The sequence below is a fragment of the Megalops cyprinoides genome, chromosome 3, assembly GCF_013368585.1.
Source record: "Megalops cyprinoides isolate fMegCyp1 chromosome 3, fMegCyp1.pri, whole genome shotgun sequence".
NCBI classification, from domain to species: Eukaryota; Metazoa; Chordata; class Actinopteri; order Elopiformes; family Megalopidae; genus Megalops; species Megalops cyprinoides.
The window spans coordinates 21,040,959-21,067,110 of NC_050585.1; the positions used below are offsets into that span (position 1 = coordinate 21,040,959).

At 44.7% G+C, this 26,152-nt stretch overlaps 2 protein-coding genes across 2 annotated transcripts; both read right to left on the reverse strand.

The window, feature by feature from the left end:
• Positions 1 to 1,289: 1,289 nt before the first annotated feature.
• On the reverse strand, positions 1,290 to 8,480 carry ovol1b (ovo-like zinc finger 1b). Its single transcript, XM_036523119.1, has 4 exons — positions 7,818 to 8,480; positions 3,277 to 3,503; positions 2,701 to 2,959; positions 1,290 to 2,047 (listed from the first exon to the last, which is right to left on the reverse strand). The coding sequence occupies exons 1-4, from the start codon at positions 7,915 to 7,917 to the stop codon at positions 1,704 to 1,706; spliced, it is 930 nt and encodes a 309-aa protein (XP_036379012.1). The 5' UTR covers positions 7,918 to 8,480; the 3' UTR covers positions 1,290 to 1,703.
• An 8,503-nt stretch (positions 8,481 to 16,983) lies between these two features.
• On the reverse strand, positions 16,984 to 25,368 carry LOC118775202 (cofilin-2-like). The gene is made up of 4 exons (XM_036524978.1): positions 25,272 to 25,368; positions 19,187 to 19,497; positions 18,602 to 18,678; positions 16,984 to 18,019 (listed from the first exon to the last, which is right to left on the reverse strand). The coding sequence occupies exons 1-4, from the start codon at positions 25,272 to 25,274 to the stop codon at positions 17,907 to 17,909; spliced, it is 504 nt and encodes a 167-aa protein (XP_036380871.1). The 5' UTR covers positions 25,275 to 25,368; the 3' UTR covers positions 16,984 to 17,906.
• Between the last annotated feature and the right edge of the window lie 784 nt (positions 25,369 to 26,152).

Consider the following 26,152-nt stretch of genomic DNA (forward strand, 5'->3'; position numbering starts at 1 on the left):
ACCACTGTCTGATTTACTAACAGAAAGAAAGGGATCCATTCAATATTGAAACACACACACACACACACACACACACACACACACATATATATATATATATAAGTCAAAACACAAGGCACTGTGGAGTTCCAGATGATTTACTGATGTCTGATCTTGTGACAGCATCCCTTCTGTTCCCACCAAACAGAATAGCATTACAACTGAGTGTTCATGGTTTCATGGTTTCACAATGAATTTCATCACTAAACAGCAGTGTGGTTCAGTATATGGTAAAGCCTGAGTGTGCCGCAGTCTAAGTGCTGGAGTATGAGTCACACGACACATGCTGGAAAACATGCTTTACACACAGAAAGGCACACTGTATCTCAGTACAGAAAGGTGTTCAGTAGTTGCCTACAGGCAGAAAGGCAAACAATATCTCAGTACAGAAAGGTGTTCTGTAATTGCCTAAAGACAGAAAGGCACACTGTATCTCAGTACAGAAAGGCATTCAGTAGTTGCCCACAGAAAGAAAGGCACACTATATCTCTGTAAAGGAATATGTTCAGTAGTTGCCTACAGACAAAGGTGTTCAGTAGTTGCCTACAGGCAGAAAGGCACACTGTATTTGTGTTCAGTAGTCATGTTACATTTCATAGTTTTGCAGTCACCACAGCACCTGCCACAGTGTGACGGGCAAAAAAAAGAAAGGATTCACAACAAAATATAGCACAACATTCCAGTGTTGCTTAAAGTTAATGTCTCGCCTGATACATCAAATCCCTGTTTTATTTATAAAAAGGTAAGAAAGCACACTGCATAGACTGTTATTTACAAAATGCACCATTTCCACTAGTGTATAAAATATTTAAAAAAATAACCTACTCATTTTCAGGTAGCCAGTATAAATGAATACCCTGATAGATATTAGATAGATATATGGGTCTAAATAAATTCTCTCTATATATATATATGTGTGTGCGTATGTCTATAATACAAAACGTTACAATTTTCAGAATATATAAGGATTTTACTGTCTCATTTGTTTGTACAAAACTGAAAATATATGCTCAGAGTCACTCTTAGACCAAGACATTACAAATAAACAGCCTCATAACTCACTACCACATACAGCAGAGAAATACTCACAGTATTGTTAACGATCAATATCTGTGGGAATTTCTAAAAACGGCTCTCTGCCATCTATCTGCAAACACAGCACAGAATATGAAGCCTGTCCTGACTGGCCTAGCCTACGTCCCCTGCTCTCCCCCCAAAATCAAGACTCCTCCCACCCCAAGACGCCCCCCCCCCAATCAAATCCTGAAAACGGAGCGAGAAACTTAGGAGTCAAACCGTGAAAAAATATCCCTGGACCCTCAGTCTAGAAACCCCACGCCTGAGTCTAACATGTCTAAACAAATGGAGTAAACAAACGCCTGGGCTTTGCCAAGTGCACCGGTGAACATTCCAGCAGGTAACAATCTCTCTCCTCTCCAGTGCGCATGGTCTCTGTAACCTCCAGCACATCAGATCTGCTCATTTCATTACATGAGATCTTGCTATGATGCCTTTTGATGCTGTAAGGGCAGTGTTTCGCTGTTGAGGGAAGGTTATGAACATATTACTGTTGGTTGGCCTCTCTCAGGGTGTATTCTTCTGCCAGCAGGGGCAGAATTGAGTCTTTACACCTCTCTCCCCCTCCTCCTTCACTCCCTGCATCCTCAGGCCGATCCAGTGGTAGCATCGCTGTCGGGGCTACGTGGGGAATTGGGGGAGCTCCCCGCCTCCTGGCTAGGCCTGCCATCCTTGGCCCCGCTGGCCCCGGCCTTGCGCCCTGCCTTGGCCCGCAGCATGGCGCTGTGTGGGTGCTGGGCCTGCAGGTGGCGCAGCAGAGAGTCCTGGGTCTGGGCTGTCAGGCCGCAGTCCTCGCACACGTACAGCTTGGTGCGCCGCTCCTTGTAGGCGTACTGCTGGGTGACGCCATGGATCTTCTTCATGTGCGACTCCAGCGAGCAGCGCTGGGTGAAGGCCTTGTCACACAGACTGCACTTATAGGGGCGGACACCTGCAGAAGAGAGGCAGCCAGCAGGTCAGAGAGAGAGACAGCCAGCAGGTTAGGGAGAGGGAGAGACAGCCAGCAGGTTAGGGAGAGAGAGACAGCCAGCAGGTTAGAGAGAGAGAGACAGCCAGAAGGTTAGAGAGAGAGAGAGAGAGACAGCCAGCAGGTCAGAGAGAGAGACAGTCAGTGTAACGGGTATGGGTCGGCGAGCGAGCGAGTTTCGAACCGAGGTTCTCACTGCTCGCTGCCAACCCCTTACAGCCAACGTTGTTGCCAGTTGAGCTAAAGGCAAATTGCCGTTAGCCTGTCGGCAACAACGCTACTTAACCAGGTCTCTCGGAGGAGTGACATAGCCGCTGCAACCGCTCAGCTACCTGCTGCCCGCTACCTAAGGCTTTTTACGAGGGACTCACACGAGCTATTACTTCAGATCTGCTACACCAGCAAGTTAGAAAGAGAGAGAGAGAGAGACAGCCAGCAGGTTAGAGAGAGAGAGAGAGACAGCCAGCAGGTCAGAAAGAGAGGGACAGCCAGCAGGTAAGAGAGAGAAAGACAATCAGCAAGCAGGTCACAGAGAGAGACAGTCATCAGGTGAGAGAGACACGCAGCCACAAATGAGGAAGAGATAGGTGTGTGTGTGTGTAGGTGCGAGGCCCTACCTGTGTGTGTACGGACGTGTCTCTTGAGGTCAAAGGTGTCGTTGAAGCCCTTCCCGCAGTAGTTGCACAGGTGCCTCTTGGACTCGTTGTGACACTTGAGGTGGCGTTTCAGCATGCGCTGGTACTGGAAGCCTTTCTCACACACCTGGCACACGAACGCAGCAGGCGGCACACCTGGGGACACACCTGGAACAGCCGAGGCACTTTGGAGAGATGGCACACTGGGAGGCTCGTCAATGGGAGGGTCACCTGTGGTTACCTGGAAAAGGAATGGAGAGAGAGGAGAGGAATGAAAAACTGAGGGGGGCCAGGCAGATGAGACACTTGTTGGTTAAAAGTACAGATTGGTACTCATACATGTAAATGACTGTCAAATTCTTTCAAAATCTCGCGCGCACGCGCACGCGCACACTCACACACACACACACACACACACACACACACACACACACACCATGATGGTCCACTTCTCTCCACAGAGTCTCTGACATTCACTGACTCGAAGATCTCCTCCTCGTTCCCCCTCTCTCTCCTCTGCATTTTATTGCCCTCTCGGCTTCTCCTGCTGCATCTCACCTTAATTTTGGAGCGGACGTACGCGCCCCCCTGCACCCTCGCCCACTCGGCCGGTGCGGCACTCTGCTGCCCCTGCGCGGTGCAGGAGGGCAGCTCTGCCGCGTGCACGGGCGTGTCCTGGGCGCGGCTCTGCGTGTGCATGCCGTGCTCGTGCGTGGAGAGGCACAGAGCGGACTCCGCCAGGCTGGCTTCAGACTCCTCCACACACAGCGGGAATGGCAGGGAGACTGGGGGAAAGGGCAGAGGGATGTTTCCTCATTTATCTGCGTTAGATGGTGCCAAACATTTTCAGAACAACATCCTATCCAGATTAGCAGGTGGCTTACTGGAGCAACCCCATGAGGCCTACACAACACCCTGGACTTGGCCCTATGATGACCTCGTGACCTCCAAGGTCACTAGCAGTCCAGTGTGATTACCTGTGCCACAGGTACACTATTATGACCAGACGTTTGGCATGGTGTGATTCTCATTCAAGATTCTGTCTGAATGCTGAAGCCAAAAGTGTTAAGGTTTGGTAGCTGGTTATGAACATTCTTGAAGGAGCGTGGTCCCAAATAGAATCTCCATTACTAAATATAGCTAGCATTAGCCACTCAGACAGCACCAGAACATGATCCTCCTAGACAAGGAAGTACAGACGACGGAAGGAATGCAGGAGCCAAACATTAGTTTTTCATTGAGAGAAATGAAAGGACATCCATAAATATCGCACTTCATGCTCTTAGATTATTGGTTGTGCAGGGAAATAATGAACCCAGAGCGCTGTGATTGGACAGACCGGTGCAGGGAGAAGACTTCCTCCCTGCTCAGGGTGTGTCGTGCTCGACCGCTCCACAGCAGGTCAGAGTTCACACCATCACATGTGGCGTGGCACCACAATGCACTTAGCACACATATACCCAGAGAAGAGGGGTGAGGCTGTGTCAACAGAGAGAGAGACAGAGAGGGAGAGAAAGAATGACTGAGAGACAGAGAAAGAGAGGGAGAGAACCTTAAATCATATTTATATTTTCAACATAAAGGAAATACGTATTTCCTATATTTCGTTTATATGTTTATGCTTATGCATTATTTGTCCTGTTTTAGTAATCTTTTTTTAAAAATAATTGTTCTGATAATTTTGTCATATTTATCTCAGAATTGTTTTGACAATACTGTGCATCTGTGAGGTCATGCCATAAAGTTTTTTTTTTTGAAGTTTCACAGACAGCGAGGGAGAGAGAGAGTGAGGGGGGAGAATGAAAGAGAGGGAGGGAGGGAGAGAGAGGTGAGAGAGAGAAAGAGTGGGGAGATGGAGAGAGGAAGAGACAGGGAAGCTTGCATTCAGAGAGAGCCTAAGGGCAGGGCTGGGATAAGTATGTGTGTAGGTGTTCATATTTATTGCACTATGAGGTGTACAAGAATGCAGGTATGTGGTAGTGTAATGTGCGTGTGTGCGTCTGTGTGCATGTGTGTGTTGTGTAAGGTGTGTGCATGTGTGTGAGGGAGGTATGTAAGAGTGTGTGCTGTGCAAAGGTAGCTGTGTGTCTGTTGTACTGACATAACACACCCTGGTTCCTGTTTAACCTGTTGGACCAGCCCCAAGCATACAACACACAAACAAACTCTGTGAGATAGACACATGCTTATCTGCATTACACCTAGGTCTATGTATATGATCAAAAATTCACCCCTTATAGGGTCAACTGTATATCTAATACTCTTGTGTAATGTTAAATATATATCAAATACCTAACTCCTTCGTGATTGTTAACTAAAGTGTGCTTACAGGCGGTTAGCGTGCAGATACACACTGACTGTTTGTTGACTCTGCCCTCGGGTCAATCCGATAATTTGCAAATGAGCTCGCACCACGGGTAACGGTATTAGTGAGAACCAAGTCTCCTCCAGGCCATTGGAATGATTTGCCATCTCCACCCCTTCATATTATCTCGATGGACTATTTCTCTGTTCTCTACCACTCGCTTGATATAACACGACTTCATTTTAACTGGCTGTATTTTAAATACAGTTCGACAAAGGCGCGATTGGTCTCTGTAACGTGTCTGTTCTTGCGCGTTAGCGGGGCCTCTTGCAGAATGTTAGATGAGGGGCTGTGACTCAGGCGTGGCCCCTCGAGGCCACTTGACTAACGGTTCAAAGACATGTTTTAAAAAAATGAAGAATGCTGATACCACTATTTAGCCTGCTAGCCGGTCCGTTGTATTTAATGGGTTATTCGTGGATATCCAATTGACACATTCTGTGTAGCTGCTTAATTCATTCCAATTAATTTCCGATAAACAAATTCAAACAAAATCCATTCAAATTTTAAGACGTCAGCCTTGCCTGCAGCCTTAGCGTTGCCACATAGGCTATATGGTTCTAGGCTGTAGCATGTAAATAACGTTCTTTCAAGTAGCCTAATGTTGTAGTTTACAACTAATCTACGAAGAGAACAAATAAACGGTGCGAATGTTACTACGCCGCACCTGCTATTTTTCAGTTTAATCTTTTTTGTTTGCTTAGCCTACCCCTCCCAGAACCCACACCCTATCCTATTTCTCCCCACAACAGCCGCACAATGGCATTAGTAAAGTCGAGGTGTGTATGTTGGGGGTGGGGGTAGCAGAGATGACTGCATGGTGCAGAGTTTATGGAAGTAGGGGGTTACAGGTGGAAACGAATGCAGTGTCTGGTTAAAGCTAGTTGAGTTCCTCTCTCCTGAATCGGTTGTCAGGGGTTAAGAACGGTAAGGTCGGTAGAAAGGAGGAGAAGGAAGAGGTGCGAATGAGAGCCTTATACTTGAGAGAGGCGGGGACGGAGAGAGCTATAAAGCCAGGGAAAGGGAGATGGATGAAAGCCAAGGTATAGATAAAAAAAATGCGTGAGCGCGCGAACGGGCCCTGTCTTGTTTGCTAAGGGAAAGGATGGCCGCGCGTAGATCCGTTATTTCCCGCACCTACTGTAACGACATTAACCTGCCACCATGGCGCAAGTCAACTTGGCAACTAGCTGAAATAAATAAATCATTCAGTAATGTGCTTCGGCTGAGAGCCACTTTGGTCTCATCGGGAATTTTTATTTATTTTTTTTTTTTTTTTTGAAAGGCTTGAAAAGCTGAATGTATGCGGACAAATGGACAGGTAAACTAATGTCCTTTCCGCAAAGTATTTTTTTAAAATCAACCTTATTGTGCCCTAGTATTCTGCGGCTGCAATGAATGGATCGCCTTAGTTCACTTAGGCCTATTCCTTCGAGTGGGGAAAACAGCAATGGCATTAAGCACAATATTTCTCACTCCGTTTTCGTTTTTATAATAAGAATAAGAATGTGGATCAAAAGACCATCTAAAATCAATAAGCTATCTGTACAGGGACCTGAACACTTTATTTTCGTTAGGCTGTAATATGGTGCGAAACTGAGTTTCAGACCAGAGGATAAAATAATTTTATTTTTAAATGACACTAGGGAAGAATAGCACACACACGAAGACGGACATTAATGACGACTGTAAGTATATCAAGATGCTAACACGTGAGCAGCTTACATTGTGGTTGATGTCGAAACCGCTCAACGGTTAATAATTAGGTAAATCTATGTGAGGACCAGATAAAGTCGGTAAAGGTAAATGCTGGTCTAGTGGTATGCGGAGGGGGGTTGGGCGTCTATTGCCGTTAGGTGTTTTCTGTTCCCGGTTTGAAGTACCGCTAAGTTGCAAATGCGCAACATAGGCCACGTCTCAAATTTCCATTTGAACTGTTACATGCGTTACTTCACTTTGCACAAAATTAACAAGCTATGTACGGGAGGTAACCTATCTTCAAACTGATATATCTGTTATCTTGGGCTTTAAAACCACCTAACACATGGAAGGACTAAACATTTATTGTGAGATCACAGATCTTCTTCTTTGTCGGTCACTGACCTCTACCTTCCGTCGCCTTATACGAGAGCAGATCCATAGGTGTGTGTCTGTCATTTAGTCAAGCAATTCATAAATATTCCCTTAGAGAACAGATTGGCTTGTCACACGGGAAGATTTTCGTTCTCCGTCTTGAACACTGTGGCTCGAGCCACCAAGAGTGTGCTGTTGCAAACTGCTAAGCACTTTTCATGCGGTATAATAAAATCTAGCGGGTCTGAAGGTCAACACGAATAGTTTTCTCTTAGTTTTACACACAAACACACGGAGCCTTAAAATTGTGTTTTCTTTTTACAGACTAGTTTATTCCCTAATAAGCTTTAGTAGTTCCGAAAGACTTTAGTAAAAACAAAAGGTTGTAAAAACATTCCTTAATTTTCTTAGCATTCGAGATTCCGCTAACTATAACTGAATGAAGAAAAAAAATATATATACAAACCATTTGCTTAGCTGATGAAGGACTTAGATACGTAAGACACATCAATAATAAGGCTACTATGGTTACTGGTTTACATAACCGAGCCAACAAACTTTTGATCACCGCTATTTGTCTGGTTAATTGCAATGAAAGGTGTGCGACTGTTACTGCCTCTATTTAACTATAGAACAAAGAGTCATAATTTTAACAACTCACCTGGAATATAGATTTCCCCACGTTCATGGTCCGGGAGCTGACTCCAGTTTCGCCTGCCAGGTGAAATATTCGCCTTTTTCACAAGGAAGGCTCGAGGCATGGTCTGTTCTTTATTGCCTGTGCTCCGTTATAAATATCTTATTTGGTTTATGGGGTTATGTTTTCCCAATTTAGAGAGTATAGGCGAAAAGATTTCAGGAGCAAAATGAAGTATGCCCGCTCACGTTTCACAAAGCGTACCTAGATGGACAGTTATACACTTGGGTGGTTCGGTTTTTTCTTAATTCTCTTCGGATCACACGACAAAGTCTCTGCTTCACCTTGTGCGATATTGGGGAAAAAAACGCTGGGCCCCTTTCGTAAACTCCTTTTACTCTAATCTACAAACCTTCTCGCATTTCTCCCAAGTTCTTGCTTTTCCCCTCTCCCCCCGTTTCTTCGTTTCTTCTGCGTCCCCTTCTCCACGGACTCCTTTCCGCTTTGAGAAACGGGAGTGTCTCAGGTGAGATCCGGTGTGTCCCGACAGGTACGCCAAGGTAGTAACGGAGCAGATTAAATGCCGTCCGTTTTATTCGTTTGCAACCACACAGACGTACGCAACCAAACACAAACACCGCACAACACAGACAATTCAAAGGTTGTTCCTTGCGCAGGTACAGCATTTGAGCAGGAAACAGGTAAGACCGCGCATGCGTCTAGAAATAACGGTGACAACAAGCCCAACCAAGGCGAGTCTTTTCTAAGTTCTACCTGTCTGACCGGTTTTCTTTTTCCTTCACCATTCCGCTTCGAGGTGGGAACGTAGAGAGAGGGCGGAGAGGGAGCTGTGGTGAAATCAACAGCGTGGGGGTTGTGGAAGCGAGAAGTGTAAGAATTAAGGTAGTCTATACCGGGGTGGAAAGGTGTTGTCACAAACAGGTAACGCCTATGGTGGTTCCATCATGCGCCTACACTTCGTTATTGCTCCAGGAAGTGTGAAAACTGGACTGGCGGGAAATCTCCTGACAAATACATAACGTGCAGACCTAAGTCCACACAAAAGTAACACACCCGTAAACCTCTGGCGCTGTTATCAAACATATTGCACGGGCTGACACACACTCAGTCACGCATTGAACACTGCAGTGCAAGATCTTTCATACTTAATTCAAATAGTTTTTTCTTCTTTTTAGTCAATGGCATTGCTCTCGTAAATTGACAGTAGTGACATGACAGGTGTTTGAAGACTAAAGGTGTTAGAAGGAGGGCTGGGTGGAGACCAGGCCCAGCCAAGGAGAAAATATAGAGGGGTGCAATTGCAATCCACAGGGGGTGGGATGGCACAAAAAGTCATAAATACTATGTAGACGTGGGATATAAGGAGACAACTGGGGGTGCACTGAGGTCTGTCTGGGGGTGCAATGCACCCCAAAGCACCCCTATAGAACCTGGGGGAGACCCAATATATACAGTCATGCCATTATTCTGTGGTGCCAGGTTGCTGAATGAGGATCCCCTGCTCTCATTTCATTCACAGCTGCGGTGTCACCATCAGTCAACTCCGCCTCCTGAGGTGGACAGTTATGCTGGCTTCTTCCTTTGAAAGGAATCAGTTCTGCCCGGAGAGTTTAAAAGCGCTCAGATTGGATTTTGGCGCAGTTTAATTGTCTCCTCTTTACAGATGTTTCTTCACAGGACAGCACTGAATTCTTAATACCTGCCCTGTTTGCAAATCTGTAGCAGTTTCAGGGTGTGTCTGTGTTCAGCATGGGGTGTGGGGGTTTGAGCCGTGGGTGTGGGTGTATTTGAGGGTAATTAGTAAGACAACAGGTATTGTTTGTATGTGTGTGGGGGGTGGGGGCATAAACATGGAATAACTGGGGGACTCTGAGCCACAGGAGGAGCCAAAGTGAGGAAACCAGGAACCAATGCAGAAAACAAGTGAAGTGGATCAGTGATTTTGCAGGAACCTGGGCAATTGCTCCTTTCACCTGAGCAGTAGTGCATTTCCATGGTGTCTTATGCCATCACCATGCAGTGGAGTATCAGTGTAGCAGGGTCCATCTGGAGGGAGAAGATGAGATTTTCACATACTTTTTTGGCCAAAAAAAGGAAGACAGGAAAGGCAAGCACTGTCCAAATCTGAAACAGCAAAGCTTGAGGTTATACTGTGTGCATTCCTGTCTCCTCTGTATATCATACGCTGCTCTCTGAGGTCTCTATTGGTTTTTTTGTTTGCAGTGCTGCACAGTATGTAGTCATTTATCTGAAGTATTCTGGTGCTGTTTGCTAACAGAGTATTGCTTCTTTACCATTGTGGGGCATTTTTGTCCCAATAGATTTCAGAATGTTCTGATAGAAATGGAACTGCTGGATGACAGCAACACAAAGCACTGCTCGGGGGGTGAGAAAGGAGGGAGAGATATTCTAAACGAAACAGAGACTGAAATTGGAGGGGGATGAAGGGGAAGATGAAAAATAACAAAATGAGTGGGTTAAGATGGAGAATGGTATGAAGTAATGTGAGGCTGGGGGTCATTTTTAAACACTATATTCCAAAACAGTCACAGCTGTGTGCTTGTATCTTAGCACTGTTTATTAGTGTGACACAGGTTTCTCTCTAATCTGTACCTCTGCACTTGCCACTTGCCTTGATGGCCTTTATAGTGACACTGGGTGTGAGTATATATCAAATTATTTCCTTTAGGTTATCTTATTTAAGTGAAATAAATAAGATGTAGGAGTGGTTTTTGTGACCACAATGAGGAAAAGGAAAGGAGGGAGAGGGAGAAGGAGAGAGGGAGAAAGACGGTGGACATGTGGAGGGTAAAAAAGAGAAGGCGAGGAGTGAGCTACTTTGTTTGGGCCACCAGTGTGGATGGGGAAAAACATTCCCCCTTCTCTTTTGTCTACTCCTTTTCAACCCCCATATTTCACTTTTTTCAACAGCTCTCCTCTCTCTCTAAAGGATTGTTCTTATTTCTGCTCTCCCCCCAAACGCTTATTTCATTACGTCATTCCATACATCTGCTTATGTGATAATTTCATACTCTTGTTGTATTGCACAATGTGCAGCTGGTCTTGGTTTAATCCCATTGGCTGCATTTGCTTCTGTTGTGAGCGTATTCTGGTTATGAACACAATGTCACAGCAGTCCTGAGCGTATGCAGTAATCAGGAGTTGGCTGCACATGCCTGATATTGTAAATCCATCAGTGTGTTGTCTGCATCTATTTCAGTCTCTCCCTGTCTTATCTCAGGCCCTGTATGCAAATGCTGATGTTTTAAAGGACTGACAATGCTCACAGTGTGGCTGCAGTGCTAATCTAATCTCATTGGATCTGAGGGCAGCCATGGTGCACTCTGCTGTCTCCCACCTCGCCTCTATTCTCACACACACCCCCAGGCTGCAGCTACCAATGCACCTCGTTTCCCTTTGGTGTGTGTGTAGTATACAAAGTGACCGCCGGCGACGGGTCTGCAGTGCTGCGTTACTTTCAAAACCGATGTCAATCATCATAAACGTCCCCTTGTGAAGACTAAAAGCTGGTGGTCAGATCATGGAAGAGCAACAACAGGACACAGGCAGGGTTTTAGGATGGTGAAATCATAAGATTATTCCCAAATACATGTGCTCCTCTTATGATAATAAGTTGTGTTGAAGCGACACAGATGGTATAATGGGACTGGAGTGTTAAGGAATATGTTTCACAGCTGATGCGGCTATGTTGCTTAGTAAAAGAGGGGATGCCAGCTTTGAGGCGGCTGGAGATGACTGACAACTCAGTGGAAAAATTAGGAAGAAGGGCATCAAGGCAAAAGGTTGGAAATAATTTCATCGCATATGCTCTGGATGCCTATGGAAATGTACTTTATTAAAATTATTTCTGCATGATATCAGTGATCTTTGAAGTATGTGGATTGGTTGATTGGTTTAATTCAGGTGATTTAAAGATGTATGTACAAGACTTATGTGAGGAAAGCATTTTCAATAATTAAGCATAGTACTATGGAGCCATTCTGCTCTCATTTGTCTGTGTGGTACCCTAAAAAGAGGGCAAACTGTGTGGGCTGTAAAGATACGCATACAATTATATGTGTGTTCACAGTGTCCTGCTAAAACCTGATATGAGTGTCCTTCTTAATTAAGCAGGAGGTTGGTTAATGAGTTTCAAGACAAGCTCTTATCTAGACGTTGCTCTTGGGACCAGGGGGCCATGTTCTGGGACGAACTGGGTTCCAGTTCCTTCAGCGTGCTGTTTCTCACATCATAACCTGGAGGCTCGTGGGTAGAATCTCTCTCAACGCTCCAGTCCTCAGTTCTCTTTCGCATACATAGACTTTCATAGTACTGTATATTGTTCAGAATTGGAGAACTACTCATTCCCCCCTGAATACATGTATAATTGTGTAATGGAAAGTAAATTCAACTGCACAGTTTGCAATTTTCAAAGTACAAAGGTAAGGGAGTCAATTTCATTAAAATGTATTCTGGTAGGGGCACACGAAGCCCTGGACATAAAAACAAGTCATAAAAAATATAATAATAATAATAATTGGGAACCACTGCCTCAGATGAATTCAAAATGTTAATGCTCTTCTTTTAAAGTAGATCCAAAAGATGACAGCCTGATTGTACCCCCAGCTCAGCTCTGCAGATTTGAGCAGGGCTTTTCTCTCTCTGTCTTTCTCTCTTTTTTATCCTCTTTCCTTATCTCCCAGTATGTAATAGCAGTGTTTTATCAATGCAAATGGAAGCACAACCAGTGTAATTACTCATCACCCCTACTTATCTCGTTCCCCAAACTTACATCCATCTCTCAGACAAGACGTTAAACTGAGGTCTCGGCTCACTGTGGTTATTAAATACCCAGATGTGACTTATCACAAAAAGCAAAGGGTTCTCTGGTCCGTTGGCTATGTTCCCATCCTGGCTCTCTCAATCTGGTTTCTAATCATCCCCCCCACTTTAATTTGGCTTGATAAATCCATCCCGCTCAATCTCGGCTGGTGAGTGGTGAGCGTTCTGGAGCAAAATGGCTGCCCTGCATTACCCAGGCAACATGCTGGTGGCAGTCAAAGTGAATCAGGTCCCATCTCTGTAGAGCATTAATCCATGGAAGAAACCTTATCAATCGTAGTGTGTATTAATAGGAAGGACAGAGTGCATTATAATGACTTTTAAGTCTCAATCAAGCTTCTTTTTTCATCAGTAAACCTTTACTCCATTAATATAGACCTGGGCAGAATCACTATAAATCACTTAATCACAGATTTCTTTTTCTGATTGCTCATGTCTGAATTGATGTTCATTTAATTTTTTAGCTTATTTTTCTTGCCAATAGCCAGGAAATTTACTTTAATAATCACAGCATTAGGTGTGTGATATTTTTGGAATCACTATCACCATCTCGCCGCGATTGAAATAGATGTTTTCAAAGTGAGAGAGCTCCTTTGTGACAGAGGATAGGAGGATAGGATGGGGTCTTTGGTAGGACCAGAGGATTACAAGTTGTAGGACAACTTCAAGTCAACTTACATTTACATTTACATTTATTTATTTAGCAGACGCTTTTATCCAAAGCAACTTACAAAAGTGCATACAGCAAGTATAGCGACAGTACGGGGACAGGATGTGTACAGTTCCACAATGAGACAGTTCTCAGCTGAGAGCAAGGTCTGTTTGAGGACACAGTACTATTAGATTTGTACAATTACAGCCTATAGGGCAAGAGAACATGAATTGTTATTTATCTTCTGAAGGGTAAACATTTGTAAAAGCACAGTATGGAACAATTCCAGTCGAACATGGAGGGATATGCATTATCAATGAGAGTTTAGTGCTCCAGGACAGAAATTCAGCTAGTTTGAAATGAGGTCACAAAGTAACTGTACTGGTTCTATTACATTTGAAGACCTTCAATCACCTATATTGCCCTCTGGTGGACATGAACCTGTGCTCTTCCTCTGCGGCTCACTGCCTCTCCCCTGCTCCTTCCTACTCATTCAGGGCTTGTTGAAACAGGTGAAGATGTCAAAGAAAATGCAGTCAAAAATACCGTTAGGATATCCAGGGAGGGAGGGTGAGAGAAAGAAAGAAAAGAAAACTGTATGAGAACAGTTAGGAGGTGGGAAGGGATTTAAAAGGGAGAGGTGCTTTATTTGTTAACGTTATTGTGTTGCTGGTTCAACCACTGTGTAAATACTTTCAAAAGCAGCCAGACTTTGAAGGGAACAGTGAGGGAGGGAGGGAAAATGAAAATGTAAAAAATGGAGGTGGGGGAAAGGATTCACATGCACTGACTTGCCAGAGTGAGCCTGTCACTGAACATTACTCACACACACTCACGCTGTACACATGCTCAGATACACACACGTGCGCAAGTGCACACAATCACACACACACATGCTGTACACAGCCACAGATACACATTTTCACAAGCACACACAATCACACACGCACACTGTACAAACGCACAGATACACACACGTGCACAAGCACACACACACGCACACTGTACAAACACACAGATACACACGTGCACAAGCACACACAATCACACACACACATGCGTGTGCAGGCACACACAATCACACACACGCATGCTGTACACATGCTTCACAGATACACACACACACACACACACGTTCACATGCACATATTCAAATACGCACACACGGACAGACACATACACACACATTACACGCGCTATGTTTATGAAAAAAATTAATTGATCAACAGGTTGATTAATCCAATCCAAGTGCTAAAACCTGCACTGGTATTAATTTCTGTGTATCTGGATGTTCTAAACACATCTGATAGACGCATTTTAAAACTGGAAATTCAACAAAAAATAATTGGTTCACTGTGTGACCCACAATTCACCTGAGATAGGAGGGGCTTTTTGTGTTAAAACGTTTGACAGCCTCCACCCAACGTTCTGACATGTGACAATAGAGACATGAAAGGTGTTTTACTTATGTGCCGAAACCGTGGCGTTGGCCACCCCCGTGTTTTCCTGCAGGTTTTCCACTGGCCTTATCCAAAGCATGCTTTGCATGTAAATGATACCACAAACTAGCTATGTTAGCTCTGTATGAAAATCCCTGTTTGCAATGTAAACAGTAACCTCTGCTCTTAGCACTTGCATTTCCTTCACTCGTATCAATTGACCAGAATGCAGATTTCCGTTGTTGCTAAGAAACCCGTTGGCCTGTGATGCTGGACGTGGGTGATCTACTCATGGGAAAATCATTTTTTTCTCTGCATTTATTGTCGGAGAGCCAGCATTTCTCCTGTTGTGTTAATGATGGTGACAGTGAAGTTAGTTGCATATTGAATCTTTTTGCTGTGAATCTTTTGTTGTTGTTTCTTGCAGGGATATTTGATTTTACTGTAACACTACCCATTGATATAATTTGGTAACACACACGTATACAATCAACACTACACATTACATTATTACATTATTGGAATTTAGCAGTTTTTAAAAATCTTGAAAATGTCACACATACATGTTCAGGAAGTTTCACACTTCATAGCACTTAACTTTACTCATACTGTTACGCTACAGCAGTGATTCACAGCCTTGGTGTCCATTCCAACTGTGCTATCACTTAACTGAGCTTGACTGAGCTGCTAACTGAACATTGATCTCTGTCTGTATCAGTTATTGGCTGTAGGCACTTCTCTAACTGTTAGTTACACAGCACCTCCAGATGCCATCCCCTTCCAACGGCCTAGCTTCACTTTTCACTCTCCCACCAAGCAGTCTCTTTCACTGAAGTGTGGTGTGCTGCCACCCAGTGGAATAAATCTGGCATTGCATCGCAGCGTTGCAAACACAGGAAATGACATCACAGGAAAAAGCTCTGTTCCTTTCTCCACACTGCATTCTTGCAACACCTCCAGCTTTCACATTTTTGCTGCCCACATGATAACCACTACCTCAGCCAGCCACACCAGAGAGGAGGAACAAGAAAAGTATTTAGCAAACATGAGATTGGCATTGCTTCAAATCACTGCATTGCCAATAGTGCTTATGCTACACATCCAACCCAAACATGCCCAGCCCACAAAAATTAAAACTGCTGCATGCTTCATTGGCACACAAAATATATGGGAACTGAATAAAAATGCTAACCTAACCTATGCTAATAATATTAATGTATCTCACAGGTGTGTGGCATGAATCTGAGCTTCAGTCCAACACAATGTAACTGTATTTTTAAAATACTGAACTGTACCCAATTCCACACTCTGTTAAGTTCTGGTCTCCGCTCTTGCAGTTGGAAAGGTACTATCAGACTCAGTCCCTCATGTATTTTAAGGACAACAGTGATAATTCATGAATATAAAAAAAGTATTTGGTGGAAGGATCACTACAGTGCTTACATACGTGATGATGTAAGCTGCCAGCAATATCAGTACCTGAACCCTTAAATGGGATACAACATTTGCAAATACAAACGCAAGGAGTTGACAGGTCAGAAACAAAGGAAAGGGATAAATAAATCAGGACCTCTTACACATAAGTTACATGGGCAAAGGAACGTTAACTAAAATCTGGTTTCCTCCTAGCAGTTTACTTGGGTATCTAAGGCAAAATCTTCAAGAAGAAAATGAAATGTCAGTGTTAAAGCCTGTGTAGCTTCCAGAAGAAAGTGACAGGGGAGACTGGAGTCATTTTGAGTGGAAATCATGCAACGTGGTCAGTGTAGAATGCTGTCAGTTCAGACACCTCTCCTCATGAGATTTTATCAGCGAGAAATTCAAAGCTGTACAATCATTATGCTGCATTTCTTTACCGCTCCACCAGGTGGCACCTAAACCATAATAAACCAGTTCTGTACTAACAATTACATTACATTATTGGCATTTAACAGACGCTCTTATCCAGAGTGACTCACATAGGTTACAATTTTACATGTTATCCATTTATATAGCTGAATATTTATTGAGGCAATTATAGGTTCAGTACCTTGCCCAAGGGTACAGCAGCAGTGCCCCAGTGAGGAACTGAATTGGCAACTTTTCAGTTACAAGTCCTGCTGCTTACCACTATGCTCCACTGCTACCTAATAATCAACTACCTTTCCACAATTATGCACCATTGGACAGGTTTTTTCAGTGTTAAAATGTAGGCACTGTACACAACAGAGATGCACAAAAGACAGACAACAGGTGGTGAAGTTTAGTGCTTTTTTATTAGAGATAAGGAGACGAAACAAAACACCCATCATCCATCCAACTACTAACCCCCCCCACCCCACCCCACCCTGACTTTCTCTCACAGGCCATTCCATCTACGTCCCTCCCTCCCCATCCTAATGCCCTTCATTCCATCTCGTTAACTCAAATAACCACCTCAGTCTGTCCGGTCCTTCATTTGTAACTGTAAAAGGAATGCATTTGTTTGATCACCAACTTTTTTTTTGTTGAATGTCTTGGAAATGTTCAGAAATAATTAACTGGAATCATATCTTTAAAAGATTTGGAATTCAAGATTTTAACGGAACTTCAAAACAGGAAATGCAACTGAATTCAAAATGTCGCCCAAAAAGGAATTGCAATTGTGTAAATTGTTGCATTTTAATCTAATTTCAGCTACACACAAGTACTTAAGAACTATAAGTTTGGCAAAGAAATGTTATGTGATTACGTTTGAGTATCCAGCAATATTCAATTGTTTGCGAATTGTAAGGATCACTCATGTTCGCTCTCTCCTCCCTTCACTACCACAGAACCTCCATTCCTTCAAAGCACCAGAAACAACACCTGTTCTCAGTCCATCAAAGTTGTAATTTCTTATTTATACTTCATTTTTTATCTTCCTCATTTTTTGTCTCTTTTTTAATTACTTTTTGTGTTTTTTTGTTTTTGTTGTTCATTATTTGTCTGAATTGGAATGACAGCCTACGACAATGTGAAATTGTCAGACATTTGACCCCTTTCCCACCCCGTAAAATGATATCCCACCCTCTTTTCCCTCTATATCTTCCTCCCCCCCTCCCCTCCTACCCCTCCCCATATTGGAATGAACAACCAAACCCCCAATGGAATTTTGAATTCTGGTTTCCTACAGGCCTCAGGTGAAGCCTGGGACTAGATTTATACAGGGCTCCCTTCCAGGGTAACCACTGACTGGCCCCCCAGCTTCTCTGCCAGAGTGCGCCGGTCCTTGATGTCCTCCAAACCGTTCACTTGCCACTCGTGCTTGATACCTGAGATTAAGAAAAGGGCACAATATGCTCAATCCAATGTATAAATCTCATACAAACAACATCACAGCAACACAGAAGCTGCAACATTATCTGCAGTGAGTTATTCATGTAGCGGAAAATACCCAGATTGCTGTGCTGAGTACTGAAGAGTGAGAACCTACTATTATGTGTGATCATTTAAGGAGTCCCACTCTGCCCTAAAGGAAACTGTACACTAAACTATGCAGTAACGAACACTTGCTTCTAAGTCTGGAAAGGGTCACCCTATTTTGATTTGGCCTATGTCATTGTTCAGCCTCTGAGTGTTGCTTCCCCGTAACATGATTACCTTTCTGAGCCATGGTCCAATCACTATGGCTAAATTTTACCCTTCTCTGCTTCACTCCACCACTGCAGAGGCACTGACCCCCCCCCCAAACACCCTAAGCTATAGGTAGAGTTTGGGAAAGCAGCCACAAAAACAGCTTGATCATACAAGCATGTCCAGGAAACAGTTCTGATTGGACAGAAGACTGCCTCCTAAGCGGGCCGAACTCTTCCTCAGCTGTTCCCTCTACCCCGTCCTCTCCTCCAGCCCCTCACCTGTGAATTTCTTCTTGATGGCGTCCTTGGAGCTGGCGTAGATCATCTTACTCTTCAGGGGGGCGGACTCTGGAGCCCTAGGAGACAAACAGGGAGCAAGAGATGCTTGTTTTTTACTGTTTAAAGGCCTTTACTGTACAGGTGGAACAAAGAGCAGTAAATTAACAGAGGAGGGGAAAAAAACAGGAAAAACAAATAATTGAAAATAAAACATCAAAACAAAATAAAGGGAGGGAAAGAGAAGGAGAAAGAAAGAGGAAAGAAGTTAAAATGAATAATGGGGAGGGGCTTCAGTTACTGAGAAGAAATAAAAGTCATTGAGAGATGTCAGAAAATGAAAACTTTCCTCCTGAACTTTCACCTGTCCAGTTTCCCCACACAAATTTGTCACTTATAGCAAAATCTCCAAGTTAGAGACATTATGTCAGAACAGAACACTTCTCTCAGTTCCAATAAGTTCCACGTACTTTCTGCTCCCGATAACTGTCCTGGGGTCAGCTCAAACACACTCCTTTTAAGCACAAACAAGCGTAACACTGATCCAGGATCAGTGCTTTGGGGCGGATGGGGTCTCTCCCCACCTACCAGAAGATGAAGACCAGGTCCTCCTTCTTCATCTCCTTGGTCTCGTAGGTGGCGTCGTACAGGGCGTAGCGACAGTCGTCGGGCGGCAGCATCTTGACGAAGTGCAAGTAGGGGTCCTGGACGGTGGTGCCCACGTCGCCCTGCAGGATCTCCCGGCCCTCCTCCAGGATGATGTGCTTCTTGTCCTCGCTCAGGCAGAAGAGCACCGCCTTCTTCCTCTTCCTCTTCTCCTCCTCGCCCGCCTGCGCCTTCCGCACCTTCATCTCGTTGAAGACCTTGAGCACATCTTCCGTCACTGTCACCCCGGAGGCCTGCGCAGAGAGCAGGGGTGAGTCGAGCCCCCCCCAAGCGAGGACAAGCTAAAGGACAACATCTGCACCATCAATGGATCCTCTCTCTCCTTTTGCACGCGGGGGGCAAATCTGCCCCCAGCTGTCTCTAAAGCCTAGCAATACTGAGAAAAAGGAAGGAGGACTTGTACCCATCATTCAATCTCTCTCTGTCTGTTCAGTGAAGCCCTCATCTTCCAACGCCAGCATTCCTCTCAGCACATGGCACAGAGCTCAAGCCGACTTAAATCTTAAATCTTTCATCAGGTTAAGCAGGCCTTCTCTCCTCTACCTCAGTGCAGCTAAAGCCCTTTACCTTGACTATGAAGCTTGCATTTGTTTTTTGTTTTTTTTTTTAAAAGGAGAAAGAACTGACTTTATTTAAAAACCTCTTTGGTGAAATCCTAAACAGGGCTAAAATTGAACTCAGCAGACATGCTACTTATGAGCAGAGAACGCTAACACTTCCCCTAATCTGTGCAGACAATGAGGGGCACAATATCCTGTGCTGAGCGAGGTCTGCAAGGATGCAGCGGCAGTGTCCTCTGACGGACTCTCTGCTGGGGCCAGCCGCTGCGCTACAGTGGCGACATGGCCGCCGTGCTGCCTGGGGCGGACAGCGGCTCCGAGAACGCAGACAAGGCGGCCCTGTGTGAGCACCTCAGGTTCGCTGAGTCACGTTACTCCCATGAGCTGACCCAGGTCTTCTGATTCTCATTAGTTTACATCAGAGCAATTACACAGGGGAGGGGGAACAGGGCAGGGCCCTCGTGAGATATGTACCTCCAACACTCACTGCCCTTCTGCCCAGGAACTGCAACTACTGCGTCTAGCGCAGAGGCTGGGTTAGGGCACTAGAGGCTAGAGCACTAATGTTAACCTGAGGACAGGAGTGTGATATAGGTTTGGTTAGCAGTGAGTGAAGAGATTAGGGCATCAAAGTCAACCAAAAGGCAACCAAAGGGCAAGGTCTTTCCACTTTTTTTTTTCACAGTACTTCAGCCCAGTATCGAAGCTGGTGGCTGGGACTACTTTACGTCTTTTCTCCCTCCACACAGAAAATAGAACCACTTAACCTTCAAGGGGGCTTGAGAGCAGGCAATCCTCTGCAGAGGTCTACAGTAAGCAGTGGCCATACGCAAATGTTCCAGCAAATTTTTACGATTCCAACCTGGGATGAGCACAACTTCTAGCCAGCTAATCTCAGGGTGAATCAAAGACAGTGCACCATTTCACACGCACACTGGTGGGGTCCAGCTCTGGGAGTAAGACACACTATAAACAAGACTCTCAATGGAAACAGGAACTGGACCCATGCCAACTTAAGTCCTGCTTAGTCTGGCCTGGTTCTGGTTCCAACGGTGGGAAAAGTGGCTACTGTAGGATAGAGGTCAGGGCACTAGGTTTCGGTGTCCTGCTGGGTGGCACGGACATATCTGCTGCTGCTTTGAGGGTGGGTTGGCCAGCTGAATTTGCCTACATTGCTCCTGTAAGACCCGAAAAACAAAAGCAGGCCTCAGAATGTGTCAGCTGTACTGAAGCCAAAGTTGTAAGGAGTGCAACTTGCCCTGAATGAGCAAATAAGTTAATGTGATTTCTGTCCTCGTCCCCCTGAGTCACATTCCTTAGCCTATCTAAACCACCAGGGCAGGGCAGAAATGCACATCACCCTGGCCAACCACACCTGAAATATTTACAAAGATCTGTAGGCATGGGATGGGCTGATGATGTTTTCTGTGCTACTGCAATAAAAAAAAAATACTCCAGTACACAATAAAAAAGTGCAAACAAGAAAAAGGGTGGAACTGCCTCTCTGGTACTCTTTTTTTCCCCTAGACTCTCCTTGCATGTGGAGCTTGGATTCTTGCACAGAGTTATGATGTCAAGTACCATAGCCTGCCAACAAATAAGTAGTTCAGTTCGTAAAATTTGGAATGCTCAACAGATGCGTGGAAATTGAGAAAGTGGAAATTTATGGATTAAACAGAACGAGAGAGAGACACAGAATATAGATCAGAGAGATCATGACTTCATTCAGGCAGCTAACCAGAGGGGCAAAGACTTCTTGACCAAATTGCTGTAAATTGATTTAAATATCCTTCACAAAGCCACTTGTATCGTTTGTAATTAAACGTACACTAATAAAAAATAAGGGGTTATCACTCACACTCACAGACACACACAGTCTTTTTACTTTTTCATCAAATGAGAGAAAGTATCGCTCAGTAGTACTGACGGGAGTGAGTGGGGTGAGGTATCTTCCCTCGTGCCAATCGAAGGCAGGAAGCAGGGCCATGCTGCGGGGACAGGCGGCCGGTCTGCGGTAGCAGGAGTGCAGAGGGGAAGGGAGTGGAACGTGATGTTTGCCGTGGGGGCGTGCGTGCGTGCGCGCGCGCGAAATGGACACCTCTGAAAAACCAAGCGCGGTGTCCAGCGCTGTGTTACAGAAGGCAGCGTATGGCTGAGTGCACACAACAGAAGTCTGTTTCATCGCAAACTGCTGTTCTTCGTTCGCCGCACCTTCACTCAAGCACAAAGCCTGTGCCAGTTTTAGCTTTGGATGGTGTTGCAGCGCGCAAGGTGCTAAAAGGTGCCCCGTCACACAATAAAAACGCACAAAAACTCGCCGGCCAAAACTTGTGTTCCAACTTGACAGCTACTGCAGGCACACCACAAACAGCACATCTGTAGACTTCTTTGAAAGACTGAGTTCCAGAAAAAAAGGCCACCTGGCACAATAACCTATAGATAGTGACATCGGTGTGCACACACAACCAACTGGTTGCAGGCCCCAGTTAACAGCAGCCGTTGCTTTTGAAGACCTACTTACTTTGTCATCTGGACAGGCGAGTGGACAACAATGATTAGTGACATGCTCATGGCCATGTAAGGTAAAGATCAGTCATCTGCACAGCACCTGACCAAAGCGATGCCCCTCCCCAAGAACCTGGACAGTCAGATCAACTCACGAAACACACTAAACCTGTCGCAGAAAATTCACACTTTCCAGAAAGGCCGGGGATTTCTGAATCACAGTTCTCAGTAGGACCTGCGGAACACGACAACCATACCATATGATATCTACGTGCACACGGCCAGATATTCGTGTTACCCACCTCTAATACATTATTTGTGTGGTATAGTGTGCTGGTTGAGTAAACCACTCCACTAACTGATACTAGTCATCGAATTGCCAATCACAGATGCATCACGGTGGCCGTTTCTAAGTCTGACGTTAGGACACGATAAAACCGCGTATCGGGCGTGCAAGTCGAATTTTCTTGTTAGTGTCCACAGCTTGCGTTGTCACTGGGTAAACAGACGCTGGATGCTCCCAATTTGACACCAACCAATTTCTGGCTAATTAGCCCGCAGACCGTTTAAAATTTCACTGCAACGCAGATTCCTGGGAAAGAAAAACGGCTAAGCGCGACGCCTGATTCAAAAGGCAGCTAAGATGGCCAATTATTAAAGTTGAGTGTTGGGGCAGCCAGTGGGAAGCAGGAGAAAGGCCGCGATCGCTAACACTTCACTTCCTTATTGCGTGGATATGGTAGCTGGTTAGCGTTAGGTACCTGGAGAATATACTGCCAACCAGCTAACTCGATAGAAATTTAAAATGGTGGGTGTCACTGGCCTGAAGAAGCCATCTCGGCCAACATTTTTGCTGTCTAATCTGCTAGCTTTCTGCTAATAGTCCATCAATGTTACACACGACCATGTCAAATGCATATAATCCAAAGGCATTTCAACGACGTGCTTCGTCTGAATGAATACCAACCACACCCAACCGCACCAAAAGTCGCCGGCTAGCAGCCGTGTGAATGACCAGCGACGAGTCCCTATTCTCCGGAACTGGTTTCCATTCATAGACTCGCATACATACAAGCTAGCCGGCTAATAAACTAGGCCAGCGGTGAAACCAAATCGGTTGGCATCCAGAATTATTTTCCTTCTTCCGAATGTAACCATCTCGCTTGGTAAGGTTAGAATTTGAAAGGAAACAGCCACAATTCAAAACTGCAATCAAAACGAACTGGCACAGCAAAAGCGGCTGCCTGCTTGTGTGCTAGCAAGCAAGCCGACGGGGCAAATGTAGGTTGTCTAAGGCACTGGACAAAAGAAAAGATGTAGCTAGCTAGCAAGTAGTCCAAGAAAGGAAAAAAACGCGACTTCTAAAAATGCTTTAATCAATGCTTCTTTAATAAGCCCCAATTTTCATGGCTAACTAAAATCAAGAAATGCTCTCTAAAATATGGATTGTTGACGCTCTATGCATTAGTTTCTTAGCGAGCTGGCTCCTGGCCACAGTGATTTAACTGGATGCGTATGAATTGCGGATAAATCATAAACGGACACCGTTCATGACTAAAGCACAAACGCGCCATTTTACTATGAATAAATAATGGTTGCTTGTTAGCTACTAGCTAGATGCTGCATTAGCTGGATAGCTTGATGGCTAGTGAAGCCTGGGTGTCTCAAGCACATGCGGTCCCTCTTTCCTTGCGAAACAGCCAGATAGTAAACGTAGCCAGTATACGGTAGATAGCAGGAACCAGGAAGGAAATGAGTAAAAACGTAGCTAACGCTGACCAGCTCATTAGTTAACTAACTAGCCTTTACATGCACTAAATAACTGTAGCTGGTGTACCCCCCCCCCCCCCTCCCCTCCCCCCGACAAGTCACCTAGCTGCTTAGCGCATACTCATACAACATAAAGCAAAAGGCAATGAAATAACACAATTTAGACTACATTTGCCGTGCTTGGCTAGCCAGCTAATGCTAGCATCATTTTTTTTTGCGTCCAGAAAGCTGGCTAGGTAGGCTAGCTCCTGAGGACAGATTAGGGTGGGGCCGAATGCACAAGACATTCGACCATGCGCTATAACGTTACATCCGCAAGAAGGACATCTGCACAAAACATCGTCACCGTAAAAACATCTTTATAGGCTGTAACATTAACTAGCTGGCCAGCTAACGCTGAGAATGCGACACCTGCTAAAACGAACAATGCAACGTTAACAGCTAGCTGTCAACCAATGCAGATGACAAAGGAGCCAATCTGTTTCGACTCAGCGTTACAGCCAGCTAATGCTAAAATTGACCAAGCTGAGTCAAGACGGTATTCCGCAACTTCTGATGGCTAGGCTCGCAAGGAAAAAGATGGGAGGGGTAGCCAGCTACAGGGCTAACAGGACAGAAAGCATCAACTGTCCGTTTGTACTCAGCTAGCAAACTTAGCTCGCTAAAATGAGCGGCTAACCAGCTAGCTGACGCTAAGAGGCCTAGTTCTCAGAAAGAATGAGAGAGGAAATGGCGCCAGTTGTTTTTTTCTAGCATTTTTTTCCTCCCTGAATGCCGACATTACCGTTAGCTAGTGAGCTCGCTACCTTCATTACCCGATAAAGGGAGGGGATAGAAACGCACTTAAATTGCATCATTCTTGAAAAGGGGAACCAGGGGTAGCTAGCTACATTGATGGCATTGACCCCACGTAAAAAAAAACTTAATCATTAAAAACGGCGTACTGTGAGGTGCTGATTTTAATTTTCATCAAATTAATAGCGACGCTAGCTTCTTAGCCGGCTGCAGCTACCTAGTTACATTGTATCAAAGACACATTTTACAATAAATACATTCAACATATATACACACAGCTATCAAACATTTATAGTCTCCAACATACAGATAATGGTTCATCTGTAAAATGGTAGTTAGCTATGTGTATAGGCTTTTCTCTTCGAATATAGACGTACCATGGTAGTATCTCGCTGTGTCGGCTTCTGAATCGGAATTGAATGAACAGCGATGCAGTCTCGTTCTCGCACGCACACTGACACACACGGACGCGCGCCTAACGACAACGGCGGCTGCGAGCACCCGGAAAAAAGGGCAGGAGCTTGCATCAAATGCGGATTATGGGAACTGAAGTTTTATTTTATTTTTTTTTTTGTATGTCGTTATTGTCCGTCGGTTTCAGCCTGAATTGTTTTTGTTCATAATATGTGTGCTTTGACTGAGCTGTTAGTTGGTAACCAATCTGGAATGAATATTTCTTTATCCATTCAATTTTTTGAGGTTATTCTTGTTAGTATGGATAACCATAAAGGACTTTCAAACTTTATGAAAACAGTAATACATATAAATATTCAGTTACTGCATAGTACTTAAAATTTTATAGACCCCACAACAATCGATTGATATTATTCAGATGCCCCCATCAAAACTTTGTTCACCACACATTGAAGGCAAGGAGGAGACTTTTAGTTCTTAACAGTAGGCAACACTATATGACAGCCAGGAATTAAATTTGGGTGGTCCACCACAAAGGCAAGCAGCCACATAGCTGAAAGAATCCACAAATGCTTAACAAGTCAGGACACACTGCTCACACAAGGCAAGCATCTTTCATAGCCTCTGTTAACTCCACTGCACCAATTACATGCTGTCCTTCCACTGATAACCTCTTCCACATCCCACGTCTCACACCACTATAAGATTCCAGCTGGTGATCCCATTTACAGGTCTACATAGCTAAGACTGGGCTCTTAAGGAGCAAGTAGTGGAGAAAGGGGTAATTCCAGTCCCTTGGGAGTGGAGTGCTGCAGGTTTCAGAAAATTGGCCTGTTAATTAGTG

Excerpts from the sequence above, each read along its gene's own strand:
- LOC118775202 (XM_036524978.1), bottom strand. Across the intron at positions 18,679-19,186 it reads GACCTGGTCTTCATCTTCTG|GGCTCCAGAGTCCGCCCCCC; the intron begins GTAGGTGGGGAG and ends TTTGTCTCCTAG. Across the intron at positions 18,020-18,601 it reads CATCAAGAAGAAATTCACAG|GTATCAAGCACGAGTGGCAA; the intron begins GTGAGGGGCTGG and ends TCTTAATCTCAG.
- ovol1b (XM_036523119.1), bottom strand. The coding sequence starts at position 7,917 with ATGCCTCGAGCCTTCCTTGTGAAAAAGGCGAATATTTCACCTGGCAGG. Across the intron at positions 3,504-7,817 it reads TGGGGAAATCTATATTCCAG|TCTCCCTGCCATTCCCGCTG; the intron begins GTGAGTTGTTAA and ends CCTTTCCCCCAG. Across the intron at positions 2,960-3,276 it reads ACGTCCGCTCCAAAATTAAG|GTAACCACAGGTGACCCTCC; the intron begins GTGAGATGCAGC and ends TTCCTTTTCCAG.